The sequence below is a fragment of the Equus asinus genome, chromosome 12 (genome assembly GCF_041296235.1).
Source record: "Equus asinus isolate D_3611 breed Donkey chromosome 12, EquAss-T2T_v2, whole genome shotgun sequence".
NCBI lineage: Eukaryota > Metazoa > Chordata > Mammalia > Perissodactyla > Equidae > Equus > Equus asinus.
Window position 1 is genome coordinate 74,438,388 of NC_091801.1, and position 16,979 is coordinate 74,455,366.

At 42.2% G+C, this 16,979-nt stretch overlaps 1 protein-coding gene across 4 annotated transcripts in view; it reads right to left on the reverse strand.

Annotated features, from left to right (window-relative positions):
• Window positions 1-16,979, reverse strand: part of ADCY8 (adenylate cyclase 8) — a 216,254-nt gene that overhangs the window by 83,841 nt on the left and 115,434 nt on the right. For 2 of the 4 annotated variants that reach the window (XM_014831339.3, XM_014831340.3), the window contains exon 8: window positions 152-349. The exons of the other annotated variants lie outside the window; for them this stretch is intronic. In XM_014831339.3, the coding sequence (XP_014686825.1) occupies window positions 152-349 (198 nt within the window). The remainder of the gene's footprint in view (window positions 1-151; window positions 350-16,979) is intronic. 4 annotated transcript variants of the gene reach the window in all.

A 16,979-nucleotide genomic window follows, 5' to 3' on the forward strand; every position in this document is an offset into this window, starting at 1 on the left:
AAAGAGGAAAAGAAAAGACAGAACCAAACCAAACAAACAAACAACAAACACACCAACCAAAAACCACGGCCCCTGGGCTCTCTCTCTAGTCCCGTGAACGTTGACGACGATTTACTTCCGAAAAAGAGCCACTCTGGAGACCCAGCTCTACCTTGTGCTCCAGGCTGGAGTCTTTAAACATCAGTGAGAATGGCTTGATATGCTCTCTTCTCAATTTATCGCCACTCCGCAAGTCGATGGTATGTTCTATTCTCTTGTTAATTTCCTCAGGCCCAGACTGGACATGCAAAGCTTGTGCAAGATGGTTTGGAAGTAGATTTATTGAATTTCTTGTTAGGGCAGCCAGAGTCTAGGGGGAAAGCACATGCAAACACAATAAACCTGCTAGTCCCCTTTGGATTACAAAGAAATGCAATGTTTTTAGATCAGGTTGCATTGCAAACAGTAATAGCATTCCATGCAGTTGTATTCAGTGAAACCTACAGAAGTTGATAAGTTAGCATTTGGTTCAGAGAAACACAACCTGGCAAAATATCACATCAAGAGGGACTCTTCCCTTTCCTCTATGTAGGTGCACTGAATTCCTTTGGTTCAGGTATTTGGAGAGTTGTCAGCTTGGAAATGTTAATCAAGACCCTTTCTCTAACCAGGCACATCCCTGGTATGAGAGAAAGAGAACTGATACAAATAACAGAAAGTAAAATATATCTGAAGAGTCCACAAAAATGATCATCTCCAACCATCTAGAGTCCACGTGTTCACGTGGTCTTTCCTTTAATGGTGGTGGAGAGACTTGGGGACCCATGGCAGACCCATGGCTTGCATTTTTTTCTAGCATTCCTCATGAACAGGCAGCCAAATGTGCCAGGATCTGCTCCTTCAACTTAATAAAGATGGTTAGATTTTCACACTTCACAAATATGTTTTTCCCCATAGACCATTATATATCTATATTTTTATATAGATATATCTGTTTAATTTCCTTTAGGCAAAAAATGCAAGCAGTTGCAGCCTCTCACCATTTCACAGGGTTAAACAGCAGGAGGTGGGGAAAGGCACAACCACCCGGGTTGGTCATTGGGTGTGGCCACATGGATGCAGAACTAGCATTGGCTTATGAAGACACACCAGGTTTGGCAGGGATGCCTCTGTTTCCTGGAGATTCAGCTGCAGGTGACAAGATCACCTGGCTGGATCTAGCCAAGTGCAATGCTCGCTCATAGCTCCACTTGAAGACAACTTCTTTGCAAAAGAGTGAGAGTTGGAGCTCAAGGGATACAGGACATCCCCTCCCCCAAGAGATTTCCTTAGGGAGGGATATAGGATGCTGTGAATCTGTAGGCTGGGCAAGTGAAAACTCCCTGCCTCTGTACGCACTCACCGCCTCTGCTTTTCTCTGCCAGCCTCCCAGCTCGGCCATGCTTAGACCACAGGTGAGCCTGAGATAAGATGATGGAGTCATCAAATGGCAGCCTGTGAGAGCTGACAGAACACCTGCAGGCCCTCCTGCCCGAACCTTTCCTATATCCATGAGCCTCAGAGAGACGTGCTCAGGAGCCATCAGCTCATCCATAGCTGGGTCAGATCCCTTGACTCCAGAGCCGGAGTCAGGGGTTTTGACCTGATGGAGACTTGTAGCCCACTCCATAAGGATTCTTCTCATGGTACTGTTGGATTCTTCATTTTAACCTTCATGGAGATATTCAAGGTCTCTAAAGAATTCTACATTAGGGCTTCATCACTGGTAGAATTTACTGATACTCTTTTCTCCAGTCCCAGGATAAAGGCTGGAGTTGCATTTACCAACATAAGGAAGTAAAGTATATGCTTTTAGGGCACTGAAGCAGTTAATTTCAGCTCTGAGTACCAAGGAGGCTACCACAGAGAAAAAGATAGATGTTAGGGGGAGGTGCGGCAGGACCAGAGGGCTGGAGCGGAGAGAAGAAAGCAGGGACCAATGTTTCAGAAAATTGAACAGCAGGATCCATGCAGGTCCAGAGGGCTTGAGACCCTGGGATTAAATGCTATTAACAGCATCTCAGAAGGCAAAGCAGACTGGACTGTCAGCCACGCTGTGGATCTCCCATTGGCTCCTTGGGTGGAAATTCTTTCCACACGGTTTGGAAAATGACAAAATTTAGTTTTCTGTCTTGGAGAGGAGGTGGAAAAGCTGGAGATGACATGAGCTAAATATCTATGTACATTCATAGGTAGACATTTCTACCTCTCTTTGTAATTTTTATTTTCTTAAAATTTTCCTTCTTTGAACTAATTTGAGCCTATCCGCTCTACCAGTCCCTTACAACTTCAGTGGCTCTTGGACCTTCGGATTTCATAGAGAAGGGGAGTTTCAAAATATATTTTTGGGACCGATTTATATAAATTACAGCAGCAGCAGCAATTACCCCAAGTACAGCTCTCTAATATGTCCATCATTTCATAAAAGAAAGGACATTTTTCTTCCAGCGAGAATGATATAATCTTAGAACAAGAGACAGTCCTTTACGTTGAATGCATTTAACTTAAGGAATAACTCATTTAATGAGCTTTGTCCTCATTTTTCTCATTTTGATGGACACTGGTGAAACGTCATCAGGGACCGACATTAGTCTGAAGGGGACCTTTGAGAAACTAGGAATAGATGTTGCTTCCTGGTTGCCTGCAACATTGACCACTTTTGTAAGGCAGAGACCAATAAAATCTCCTCCTTTCAGAGTTCCCCTACCCCTCATAAAATTCTATTGGCCATCTGTGTGGCTGCTTCAAATGAGAAGAATTTGGAAGCGCCTGTCTTTCTTTCATCATGCCACCAGGTTATTGTTAAGAGCTGGGAAGGGGTCCTTGCATCCAAATGTCAATGATGCTGAGGTAGAGAATTCTTTTCTCATCCAAGGAATTGTTTTTATTCCTTGCAATTATATCTCTAGTATTTTATGCAGGCAGTCAATGCTCAGTGATCCCTTTTCTGATCATTTGCTTTGTCAATCGCATATAGCAATTGTATCTGCTGTTTGACCAGAAGTCTCGCTGGTACGCTACACCTTTAGGACATATATGCTCTATGGAAGACCAACATCAACGCAAGAAATCAAGTAAGTTGGGATTAGGAAGGGAACATCTGCTTTCATTTAACCCGCAATGCACTGCTCAGCGTGAATGACTTTGGGGGCAGCTATAATTTGAGATTATCTGTGATGCCTCTCCTCCTCCACCAGTGTGGCCACTGAGATTTGATCACACGTTCACCTTCAGTGGGATAATGCTGCCGACACCAAAAATTCATGTGCTGATATCTTTACAGTGATTCATTTGTAAGTAGTATTGGGGAAATGCATAGCATGTCTGATTTGCCTATTTTGAATCATACTGGAATAAGTGATTTTTAATAAAATATGGCTCTCTGTTTTTAAACTAACACCACCAATGTGAACGAGATTGGGATCATGTTAAAAAATAGCATAAGCTTTCAAATATGAGTCCAACCTTAAATCGACCTCCAAATTTTGAGGCTCTTCTTTCATATAAACAACTTAAGCAATTGGCTAAAGAATAGGAAAAATAAATGGATGAAATGGAAGGAAATGGGAAATGCCATGAGAATAATGAAATGTAATACATATATATATATATAATTGAATACATATATTTGAATATATGTTTCCATGTGTAATTGAAATATATGTTATATTTATATACAATAATAAATGTGTATATTTATTTATTCCAGCAGGTGTTTTCAGAATTAGGGAGGTCAGATTGGAGTAGCAATGTCAGGAAACATCAAAGTTTGCGGGTGAGCTGGCCTCTCTTGTCTGAGTCTCCTTACAAAAAGAATTACAGCCCTGAGATTTTCCTCACTGAGACCCATGCCCTCCGTAGGCATTTCAGAAATTACTTCCTCACTCAAATGTACTTAAGACAGATCATAGTCCAGATGAGAACCAGAGGCCCTTCTGAACCCTAGTTTCTGAACATAGAGTCTTGCCTGAGAGTCTTGGGGTTTTGGTAAAAATTACCATCAGAGGTTCTGGGTATCCTTTCATAAACTGCATTTGAATGGAGGGGGGCAAGCCATGAGTCCCTGTAAGCTCATCATTTGGTTTATGGTGAGAAGACTTTTCTTCGGGAATCGTCTTTTGTCAATGTACACACTGAAAACAAGCTTTTTCTGCAGGCTCTATTACTTCATGGATGGCCATAACCCTTGGTATTCTTTAATGAGTTTGTGTCAGCAAATAAATTCTTCCCCAAGAGATTTCAGGCTGAATGTGTACTCTCTGGAAACATCCAGTTTTGTTGAGTCAAAAACACATTAGGTTTTGTGGATTGCATATTCCAGTCTCAAAACACCCTGTACAGCATCCCTATGGACATACTAAATCAGCTTACATAGTTTCAGCGCTGGAGTATGGGGAAGTCACCACTCTATTTCATCATTACATCCTCCTAATTAACTAGTCCCCAAAAAATGTGTCCCAAAGAATACAAGAATGAAGGGATGCATCTTTGCAGAATGGTTCTGTGGACCAATCAGTTTAGGAAATGTGAATCCATTATTAGCTTACTATCATCTTTCGTGACTACTCCCCTTGAGAAAAGGAACTTTGTCTCTTTTGTTAATTTCTTTGTCCCCAGTGCCTAAGCCAATGCCTGGCACTAAGTGGCCGCTCCATATATGTTTGCTGAATGAAAAAATTCTTATATTATCTCATCGGAGTCTCACAGTACACATTACTGAAATAAAGACACTGATAAGTTCTGCAGAAATGAGACTTGGACTCTGCATTTTCCAAACTTCTGTAACCACAAAACCCTCTTTTGCTTGAATCACCTCTACATGTTCCATGGAATGCCATTTGAGAAACAGTGCTCTAAAGTTCTTCCCTGCTTTTGTTCGCAACTTCTGCCCAGTGGACCTGTTTCTGATCTCTGAATAAGATCTCTTTATCTCCCTCCATATGGCCACCTTCAAGTGTTTGGAGTTTTCTTCCTCAGACTAACAGCTTTGATTTCCCCAATGGCTCCACAGGTGACATGGTGTCCACATATGGCACAAGGCTTTCTAGTTTGTCCATGTCCTGAGCATACTACTGCACAGAGTCAGACCAAATGCAAATGGCCTCTGACCCCGTGCTGGGGCCTAGACACCTGCCACAATATCACCTATTAAACAATTACTCAGTCCATTATATCTCATGCACTGGAACATGTAGCATCTAGTTTCCCTTCCTATTGCTACTTTATAAACTAATTCAGACGTCACCTCCTCCAGGAAGCCTATTCTAAGCCTGCACTTATCCTTAACATAGCAGTTACTGTGATGTATTGTAATTGCCTAATAGTGTGTTTGTCTGTTCCTCTAGGCTCTGATCTCCTTAAGAGTCAGGTGCTATGTTTCATCCATAACTCATCTCTAGCATCTGGCACATTCGGTAGGTTCTTAATAAGTATGTGTGGCAGGAATGAATGAATGGATGGGTGAAAGGTTCTTTAGAGCATTCTTTCCAATCTCTTCTTACTAAAAGCCCCTTTATTTTTTCCTTTTCTCTCCCAAATGGAGTCCCAAATGGACTCCAAATTTGAAAAGATTATGTTTCCCAAACTGTGCTTATTAAATAAAAGTAGTTTATTTTCCTACTATTCAATCAAATGCCTACTTTTTGATCAGCAGGAGATAAAAGGCCTTACTATGATAGTTGAATAAAATTCCAGCCAAGAGCAAGAGCCTTGAAAGGCAGCCTTATGATGCTCATCAATATGATATTTTATCCAGGTTTCTGGAAGCCAGAGAAGGCTTCTCTCATTACTACCTCCCAGTACTGGCCAGTAAGCCACCAGAGATCACAGATGGAAAAGCGCTAACCTGAAGACCTTTCTGGAACCAATGCCTAGGCTACTGTCAGCTGGAGCATCTCCCATAAGCCAGCTTGAAGCAGAAGGTTGAAGTCATCAGTGAAAGGGCTTCACCGTTTGGCTCTTCTGGGAGATGGACGTGGCAGGTTTGAGATCAGCTGTAGGTGGTTGTGATCAGGGTCTCACAGTGAGGACCAGCTCATTGCTGATTTGAGAAAGACCTGGAGAGGATGCCAAGTCTAGCAGGCTCAGGGCCTGTTTATGGGGCCTTAGCCTCTTGTGTTGAGACAGCCTATCCTTTACAAAGACTCAGCTGGTTTCCAGTCTCAGGCTGGAGTCTTCACTCAGAAGCAGGTAAGGCCAAAGGCTTCCTCAGCCAACTCCTGGACCACCCTTCCATTGCCTTTATGGCAACATTTTCCGGGTGCCTAACTTGGAGGCCTCTGTGGCTCCATTTCAAAATGGCCGCCTGTAGGGTGTGGGTTGTGGAAAAGGCAGAGATTTTATTCTTCAGTTTCTATTCCACTTCCTGTGTCCTTTCATTACAAGCAGATGTGAGAAGAAATTGCCAGGAACAAGCACTAAGCCTGAATAAGAGCACCCGGTGTACACATTAGAGTTACTTTTTCTCTACTATTTGTTAAAACTACCATCCAACCCCTAGAAGAGAAGACTCCTACTCATTTTTTTAAATAGTTATTTTGTGTTCTTTTTAAGAAAGCTCACGTCATAGGAAAGCTTTGAGCTGATCTAGTCTACCACGGTTTGCATCAGGGACTCAGGGAGAATATTTACTGTGCCTGAAAGAGACACAACTATTTTGTTCTCAAATCTAGGGCTGGGGGAGTAGAGATTTTCTTGGATGTAAGATGTCATGCTTTTCTGTAAGAAGGCTCTAAGTGGCATTTGGGTAAACAATGATTGGGGACCCTTGGGAAAATATCCACGTGGGGCTTCCCAGAGCCTGCCATGTAACAACTTGTCCTTCTTAGAGGAATGGAGGTGCTAGCAAATTGGACTCTTCTCCCTCAGCAAGATATGTTAGTCAAGATTGTCGTGACTTTTCTTGTCTACACTTGAGAGAAAATGAAATATCACATTCAAATTCCATGTCTGATGGTTTCTTAGTTAGAATTCCTACTTAGTTTCTCTCTCTTTTTTTTTCCTTTGGATATTTATGTCACCATAATCTGTTTTCCAAGCAAAGCAAAAGAAGGTGTAATGAGATCTTCCTGTGGAAGGAGGGCTATGGGCTACTGCTCCGGGAAGAGGTTTAAGTAATTTTCATAATAAGCTCATAGATCCTGCTCCAAGAAATGCAATAACCAGGGTCAGAGTGTCCACTCTGTTTGCTGAAATAACAGTCCAGACCTTTCCAGCCAGCCTGCTTCAGGACGCCAGCAGCCCTCGGTAGCCTGGTTCCCAATCCTCAATCATGAGCAAATAATGCCAGTCTGTGGCCCAGGCTATTAGGAAAATCATTGCTTCCCACCTTTAGGCAGAACTGGAAGTTTGCAAATATTGTGTGAATGTTACATTTGATAGGGCATAAAGGATGAGTGAATTCCTTTGATTGGCCTTTGTCACTTTGTGTCCCGAAATTTCAATCCATTTATGATTAAGAGAATAAAACAATGACAGGGGAGATACCCCTCGTTCTGGCAGATTCCACAATAAGAATTTACTAGTTTGCTACTCTTTTGAACCCCGCAACCTTATTCTTGACCTTTTGACTAATATTGATAAGTGGGATCAGTAAGACAGTTTATTTATTTTGGGATTTAGGACCCAGACATGGCAGGCTCTCTTCCCAGAGTCATTTGCCTGACATTAAATGCCTTGCTGCTGGCTTCGGTTCATCCTACTGGCTTGTGGTTTGGGACACACAGCGGTTTTGGTTATCTATGGATGAGGTGTGGGCAAACAGTCAGCGTGGCTGAACTTCCAGGCCAATCAGAATTCCAGGTGACTAGGCAGAACTCTCAGGAAAGGAGACTCAGAGCCCACAGAGGCAATTCCAGATTTCATCCCCAAGCCCTGGTCCAAAGACCTCAGAGCCAGGTTACCCCAGGACAAGTGGTGTCTGACACTGGTTCTATCTGCCTGAGAAGCTTGCCTGGCTCTGTTTGACTGATCCTCTATTAGCGAATTGAGGATTCCTCACTCTGATATTATCCTTTGAGTTCCTCAGAAAGATGCTAATCTCAGTTCGGGGGAATGTGATTGTGCCTGAGTCATGACACACTTGCACCATTTTTAATCAAAAAGAGTTGTTAAACTTTTGCAGAATTGGCTGAAACAGAAATTGGCACATCTTTAGATGTGGCCACTTTGAAGCCACATGACTTGAGACAAGCTGCCAACTGTTAGCTTTTAAAATATCACATCCCTAGTAATGTGTGGAACAGATATGCAAACCCCAGCACTGACTTCATCTCAGGGTTCAGGGTGGAGTGAGCGACAGGGATGGGCTGAGCCCAGGGAGGGAGGCAGGATTCCTGTTTTGGACGTGACTCATGAGTTGGGGAGAGAGAAGCTGAAACATTAATGGTTTGTTTAAGGGACCACAGTATAGGTGTGAATCAAAGTACTTGTAGCCCTGAAATGACTGGGTGAAAATGTCATAGGCTGTGGCTGGAGAGGTGACCACTATCTCATTGACCGAATGACCTTGGGTTGACAGCCTCGATCATTTCAGTTCAGGAAATGAATAAACAAACATATACCAGGACATAAGCTGCTCAGATTTTCTGTGAACCTCAAAGACGTAGATATTTCAGAAAGGTCAATGCCATGGGTAAAATGAAACACACATGTGTCTGCATGTTTATATGTGCATGTGTTTTCTTGGAAATTTGGAGAAAATTGAAATAAAACAATCAGTTAAACTTTTATCTTTTTAAAGACTTTTTGTAGTAATTATTTTCATTTAGGAATATGAAATAAATATGATACTGTGAGTTGCTGACAAATTGCTCACGTTTGGTGTTTTAAGTCTCTAGATCTGAGTTTTTTACAGATTCCTATTGTACAATTTACCAATTCAATTTAGTTATTGATGCTTTCCTTAATTTGGTTCCAACGGAGCTACAAACTACCGCCCTTCAAGAATCCAACCTTTCTTACTTTTCACTGGTTATGGCAGGACGAACCTGGGAAAAGATGACACTACTCAGGTTAGAGTCAAACTGTTATGTCTTTGGGACTTTGTGGCTTCTATTTCCTCATACCCTAACTTTTCTACTGCACACTTTTTTTTTTTTTGAGGAAGATTAGCCCTGAGCTAATATCCACCGCCAATCCTCTTCTTTTTGCTGAGGAAGATTGGCCCTGAGCTAACATCCATGCCCATCTTCCTCTATTTTATATGTGGGACACTTGCCACAGCATGGCTTGATAAGTGGTGCGTAGGTCCAGGCCCAGGATCCGAACCAGTGAACCCTAGGCAGATGAAGCAGAGTGTGTCAACTTAACGGCTACGTCACCGGGCTGGCACCTCTACTGCACACTTTTCTATTGGAAATGTCTAAATAATTTAGCTTTTCTGGGCCATGATTATCCCTGATGTTTGTTTCTGAGTTTATCACTTAAGAGTAGTCCTGTTCAAGCTCAAGTATCCCCAGGACATGGAATCCTGAGTGGGTGCTACCACATATGATGTATACAAAGCCCTTATCGTCTCATGGTGTGAAGAGATCTTTTACGGGACTAAAGGTGACATAAAAGTGAGAGAATGGGAAAGACACAACAGAGTCTAATGGTTTATAACTTGGAATTCACAGTAGTTTGGGGATCCTTGCAATGTGAGAGGACCTTTCAAAAAGTTCCATCAATATCCAAGGAATTACCACTGTAGTTCCTTTTTAACCCTTGGTGAAGCAAAAGGAAGTAATACACAAACAGCCAAGATGAGGCTGTTTAGGCCAACAAAAATGTCAAGTGTCTTTGCTCTAGGCTGGAATTAAATCACCTTAGGGTGATAACTCTCATTTCCTTGTGCAGAGGGGTAGCAATGATGGATCACGACATATGTGACAAATCACTTTAAAAAATGGGAATACAAATTCATTCACACCAAATGCAATTTTATTTGGAAAGAAAAACCTTCATACACATGAATTGCCCTGGGTCAAAACAATAAAAGGCATCCTCGATAGAGAAAAGATGGGAAAATTCTGAAGGAGCTCAATAAAGAAATTTTACAATGAAGAATCTTAGCAAAATTTGCACCATGATTAATCAAACTTAAATCACAATTCTAGTTTTTCAAATTGAGGAAATAAAGAAGTCATAAAAAAATCTAGATTTTTGCTTTCTCTTCCTACCTATCTTCACATATTTAAAGTACCATACATTAGTTGGTTCCAGTTCCTCAGGCCACAATTTTATGGCTTCCCCAAACAACTAGTCAATCCCTGGTGAAAGGAGAGTTCAACTAGTTTGTTTAGAAAAGTTTCAGCCAGTTGTTGGCTGTGGAGTAACCACAGGCTGCATCTTACACACTTGCCAACTTAAATGCGCATTTCCAGATCTGCAGTTTCTATATAAGCCACAAACTCACCTCTCTGCCTCTATCTCTTCCACCTTATTCTACCCCTGGAACTTCAGAGAAAGAAAGAATGATTAGTCAAAATTAATGGATCAAGTTGCCTGCTTAATCCACTCAGCATTCCCTGGAAGGCTTCCCATCCACTTGCCTTTCTGAAGAGAGTGAAAAACCAGACCCCCCTAATGATTTGTCCTGGCTGACCTCAGTGGCTATCTTCTGAGTCAGGGCTAAGGACAGCCCGGGGGTGGGGGGGTGGGGGGGTAGGTTTCGTTGTAAGAAAACCCTTCTTACCAGAAGAGTACAGACTGACTTCAGGGAAATGTCCAAAAGCCTCCATGTTCTCTACTCCTGCAGATGTCCCATCCAATGAACATCAAAGCTTAATCTGATGTTAAAATGGTTAAAAATAAATTACCTATGGAGAAAAATTTGCCTGTGATTTCCTGCATACTGAGACTGAAGATGGACAATGAGATACTCGGCAGCTTATCACAGAGCAGTAAGTTCTGAAAGCACACTTTCCTCTTTAAGACCAACATCCAGTATTTCAGGCCTTTTTAGGGGTAGGAATTTCAGGTCAGAGTTCTCTGTGGGGAAAGAGAAGCCTGTGCTTTGTTCTTGAGCAGCAGAATCCCAGGCCTAGCTGGTGGCCTTGCTGTTCCCCTCCTTGTGGGGTCTTAGTGCCTCATTCTTGGTGAACCTCTGCTTGGCTGTGGATCTCAGCTTAACAGTCACTTCCAGGGGATGGTCTTCTCTGATTATCTTGGACCAACCTCTACTACACTGTCCTGCTTTACTGACAGCAATGTTCATACTGGGCCTGTTGACCTTTTAGTAATACCACTGGGCTGTGAGCTCCTGGACAGCTTGAACCTTCTTCATCTCTCTATCCCCAGGACCCAGCACAGTGCCTGGCAAATTGTAGTTACTCAACAAGTAGTTGAATAACAAATGACTGAATGAATGAGGGAACAAATGAACATCTTGGGGGGACTGACTGGCCCAAGTTGAACGATAGAAGGAAAATGAATTTGAATTGAGAGAGTTCTTTTTCTTGTGGGCATTTGAATGCATGAAAAGGGGGCCTGCCACGTAGTTTGCATACTGCCTTTTAGGGGCAGAAACAGAAGGAAAGAAAACAAACCCTAGGGATCAATATTACTCAACTGGAAACTTAGTAGTCATGTTGAAAACAGGATCCCGAAAAAAAGCAAGGTATTTGTAATGATGTTGGCTGTTAATATCCATGTAATCAAAACTCAGTTATCCAGAATGCTGAGGGAAAGGGTAAATTTCATTCCCTAGTTAGGTGAGATTTTACCTCAAACACTATTTTTTGCTTTAACTCTTGTTTCTGAGTTTGATATTGATGTTTTAAGACAGTTCACTAGGATAACTGTAAACAGTGGGAGCTCCCATTGATTCCTGGCTAATTATTTGTTCTCTGGGCTTTGGGTGGTAGGATCTGGAAGTGTAGGTAACTCACCAGTGTAGCCACATACTCCTAACCTGCTGAGAGTCTGAGGTGGAGAAATTGAATGGGGCCGTGTCAGATCCGAAAAGAAGTGTCAGGATTGTCCCGTACAGTCCTGCCATTGAACACATGAGAACACTGAGGCGTGGAGGGCAGAAGCGGTTGCCCAAGGCCTTGCAGTAGTAAGTGGAGAAATCAGGGCTATCATTCAGTTCCCTTGAGTTTCCTTTCAGGCCCTTTCCACTATCAAATGTGCAAATTTTGGGTCCTGCAGAGATTTGCCCCAGGATCACAAGACTCCCAGGCTACAGGACTAACCAATCTACAGTGAGGAAGCTGGGACCCTCAACATCAGGTCAACAACATGAGGGTTTTGATCAGCAAGGTGATCAGATGAGGATTCTGTCTCTTCTTCCAATGGATACAGACAAGAAGATCTACGAAAAGGCCTAGTTGGGATTGATGAAGATACAGGAACCTAAATATATTCTTGTATCCTGCTTTCCAGCCCAGCCAGCCCCACTCCCTCCACGTTTGCTCTTCTTCTGGTGTCAACATTCTCCAGTCCAAGTGGGGCTACATCAAATCGTTGTTTTATCACTCAGTAGATGCGAGAGACTCTCCAGCTTAGACTTTTCCATGCCAACAATTATCACAAGGACACTCAGAGAGTCAGATGCTACCTGGGATGATAGGCTAGCTGGAGGAAAATCTGGTCATTTCCTGGAGCTTTCACAGAAAATTTCTAAATATCCCTGGTGAGCAAGTGACCTAACTTCAGAGGGTGAATACACACACACACATGCACACACACACACCTTTTTATGACTGACTGACCTGGAAGCAAGGTAGAAATCCAGCATATACCTTAAGGCCACAAAGGGGAGGCCTGATGGAAAGTATGTGGTTTTTAGAGTCAGAAATAACTGAGTTCTAATTCCAGCTCTGTTATTTACTGGATACACGACCTTCAGGGATTAATCAATCTTTACAAATCACAATTTTCTCATTTGTAAAGCAGGCACATCACACTTACTCTGTAAGGCTGATGTGAGAATTAAATGGAAAGAATGTGAGCAATGCTCCCAACATGGTACCTGGCCCCAACTCTCTATCTCTATTAGCATTAGTGGCGTGTGGATATTTATATTCCTGGCAATGAAACACGTTTGTTTTCCATTCATTGTGTGGAATATAGAAATTCCATCTACGTTTTTCAATCCTCATGGTACACATATTGACTTCTTGATAACAATAATGACCAAAGTCAGTCTATTGTGTAAAAACAATTAATATATACAATGGAAATCCCATATGTGACTATCTCTAGGTCATTCTTTAAAAGGCCCAGAGGAGGAGTAGAAAAATGCCTGGATTCTGGTGCCATGATGAATGTGAAAGGCTTAGATGGGTTGATAGTGAGAATTTCACAATATCTGAGGGACAGACCCCAGGCTCCAAAAAGGAGCTTGGCTTCTAAAAGAGTGGCTCCACCTCTCTTGGCATATCGCTTATCATAAAAATCAAGTTAAAATGATGAATATCCTTACACAATACATTTAATAGTGACATCAAAGCTTCACCCTTTGGTATCCTCCTGTAAACCCTAAGTCTAAGATGCAGTCTGTCTGCTAAGTCCCTTCTTGCCCCCTCCAATCCGTTCTCTGCAAGGTAGCCAAAGTGATCTCTTAAAAATCTAAAGCAGATCATGTCACTGACCTGTTTAGAACCTTTCTATCACTTCTCTTAGAATGAAACCTCAAATCAATCAGGCTTGTGGGATCAAGCTCCCGTCTCCTCTGGCTTCATCTGCACCCACTTCTCCCTGCTCACTATGCTATAGCCACTTGGGCCTTTTTGCTCTTCTTTAACACACCAACCTTTGTCCCACCCCAGGATCTTTACACTAGCTGTCTCCTCTGTCTACAGTGCTCTTCTCCTGGTTATTTGCATGTAGGGTCCTTTCAGTACTCAAAATGAATCTTCAGAGGCCCCTCACAACCCAATATGCAGTAATTCTATCTGCCCCTAGTCATATATCTGTATTTCTTTCATAGCACTTACGTGTTTTGGTTAATTGTCTGACTTCCCCATTCCTTTAAAATGTAAACTCCTGGAGAACAGGGACCAAGTCTCTCTTCTTGTTACTACACCCCAGCATCTAGAATACTGAGGGCCTGTTAAATAATTTAATCCACAAGAGCTCAAGAGCACAATTAGATTTTAGTTATAGCCTGCAACTAGAAGGGAAAAATAGGATCTTTAATATAAGGACCCTTTTCTTAAGTCTTCATTTTCATTCTAAATCTTGTCTTTATTCTGAAAGATTCAATGACCATGTTGAATACTCATCCAACACCCTAGCCTTGACATTTCTGCACATCCTCCCCCACGTCAAAATTTTCACTTTTGGTCTACTTCACCTACCTACTTTTACTTTGGTAACCTTAAATTTCAATAGTCCATCTGCGATCATAAACTTTCTGCTTTCTAGTTTTCTTACTTTTGTTCCACTCAGAAGCTCCCAGCATAGGAAGCCTCAGTGGTAACTGAGCCAGGGTTCAGGACGCCAAGACGTCAAATCAATGGGCAGAACCCCTTGCATGTGTCAGGAGTCAGGGAGGCAAAGCATGAGTGCTTAGGGCGCCCAAGAGCAACTGGGGCGCTAGAACCCAGACTAGGTCAAACCAGCAATTTGAACCCAAATGGACACAAATATAATGGCAGGGAATATACACGACACCAAAACCAAAGGAGTATCTGCTGGCACAGACAGGGACTGGAAAATTCACATAAGGGGCCAGAAATAACTCTTAGTGATGCCTCTTGCTCCTCTAAACCATTGACAGACTCCTGAGATGGGTAGGGAGGAGAGGACGGGGTGGAGTTGGGGTTCTTCTTGGAAACCCAGAGCTCTCTCTTATCAACTGTGACAATCTGGCATCTGACTTCACCACCTTCTCAAACCTGTCTCTTGCCAATGATGTTCTTCAATCCAATTCCAATAGGCAATTTTTTAGCTTCATGTTGCTGGGCCTCTTGGCTATGTGAGACTTTGCTGATCTTTCTCCAATGTTCTGCTCTCTAGGCTTCCATGACACCACATTCCCTAATTCTCTCCTGCCCACTTTGCTTCCTCTCTGTTTCTATCATGGGATCCTTGTTCTCTTGCACCTCCATCTGGTGATCCTCAAGGTCTGTCCTGTGCCTTCTTCTTGTTTTATTTTCCATAGTCCCTACAGTGACTGCTTTCACTCTCGTGGTTCAATTAGCACTCAAATTCTGATGACTGCCAGATTCACCTCCCTTGCACACGTCTTTTATGCCTGAGCTTCAAGAGTGTGTGTTCGACAGCCTTCTGCATCTCTCTCCCTGGATCTTGCCCAGGCACCCCAAGCTTAACTTGCCCCAAACTGAATTCCTAGTCTTTCCCACTCAATCTCCTCCCTTCCAGTGTTGCTTGTGGGCAATTTTGCCATCCATCCAGTCACCCAAGCAAAAAACCCAGAAGTCAAACTTAACCGGTTCCTCTCCCTTACCACCCACATCTATCATTTCATTCATTCATTTTAAGCAAGCCCTATTATTTACCAGGTATTGTCCTAACTGTGGGCTAAATGGTGGTAAGTAAAACGGATATAATTCCTATCTTTACGAAGCATATAAACTACTGGCAGACTTACCTCTAAAGTGTTTCTTTCCTCTGTTCTGCTCTTTTATTACTAGCAGTGGTCAGCTAGTCATGTAATGGTTGCTCAACTAATCTTTATTGAGGGAATGAATACATGAGAATGTAAATATCTGAATATCTGCGGTCCATATATATAGCACAGATTTTGGCACAGCATTCAGATGTCATTAAAAATATTTCTAAGCACATATTATGAATCAATAGAAGCCAAAAACATCTGGCCAATTTAGCTGGAAAACCCCCAGTGAAGCATGAGTATGTTCTGTCTGTGTTATGCAAACACTCAGATGGTCTGGGCTTTCTGTGGAACTGACTGGGTGTTTTGGCAGAGTGCAGGTTTTTCCAGACCAGCCCAGATCTTTCCAGGTACACATTATGTCTCTGAATTGCACATATGGCTCACTAACTTCTAGAGTTAAGCATAAGTGCAAACTCTGAGTGCATGTGACCATTTTAGTTGACTCAGTCATTTCCAAAATGTTATTAGTGCCACCTATTTATGAATACCAAGGCACATTCACTGGCTCTGAAATCTGAAGACATCAAAATGAATTGAGATTATTCATGGTGAAGATGACACAGATGGGTTGTATCCAGGCAAAACTCAGGCATCGTGAGAAATATACGGTATGGTTAAACACCGAGAATAATTATCTTTAACTAATAGTGACATCTTTTATAATAATTATTTGATGACATCAGCAGATATCTTTAGATAATCAGGAAAGAAATATTTCAACTATCCCTATACAGCTTTACCAGATCAATCAATCATGGAATAAAACCAAGCATCCCCACTTCTCTCTTGTTGGTTCTCAATTATTAGTAGCAAGGTTAGGTACAATTGAGGCTAGAACAATTAGGTCCTATCCCAATTTCCACAATCAGCTTAAATGGAAAGAATTATTCTAAAGCAAAGAACAAAAATAAAAAGAAAACCAAAAAAACCAAGAGAGAGAACTTTATGCAGAGTTATTGAGGTATTTAGGGTGAGGTATGCATCTCCTTTTCTCTAAATAACCAGCATTCAGGCTCAAGCTAACAATAGGCAAAGGAAGCGGAGAAGGTACTGTCAGCTGGGCATGCACCCACTCCAGAAAGTATGTAAGACTGTTATTTTATATAATAGCAAATTGTATCATGCACACCAGATCAGGGATGGAAAGAAGTAGGCACTGAAATCAGTGATGACTTGTGTGGGCATAATAATTTGGGGGAAAATGAAACACTCACAAAAGAATAGTGAAGACCTAACGGTGGAGTCTTGCAAGGCATGCGGGCTGGGTTCAACGTGCATCTTTTCCCCCTGGAATCGGGTCCATGCATTGTTCCATAGCTCCTTCACACAGAACTGGAAGGAATCTGAGGTTGACCTGGCCTCAGAGTGCCCCGTCAATCTTTCCAGTGCAGAA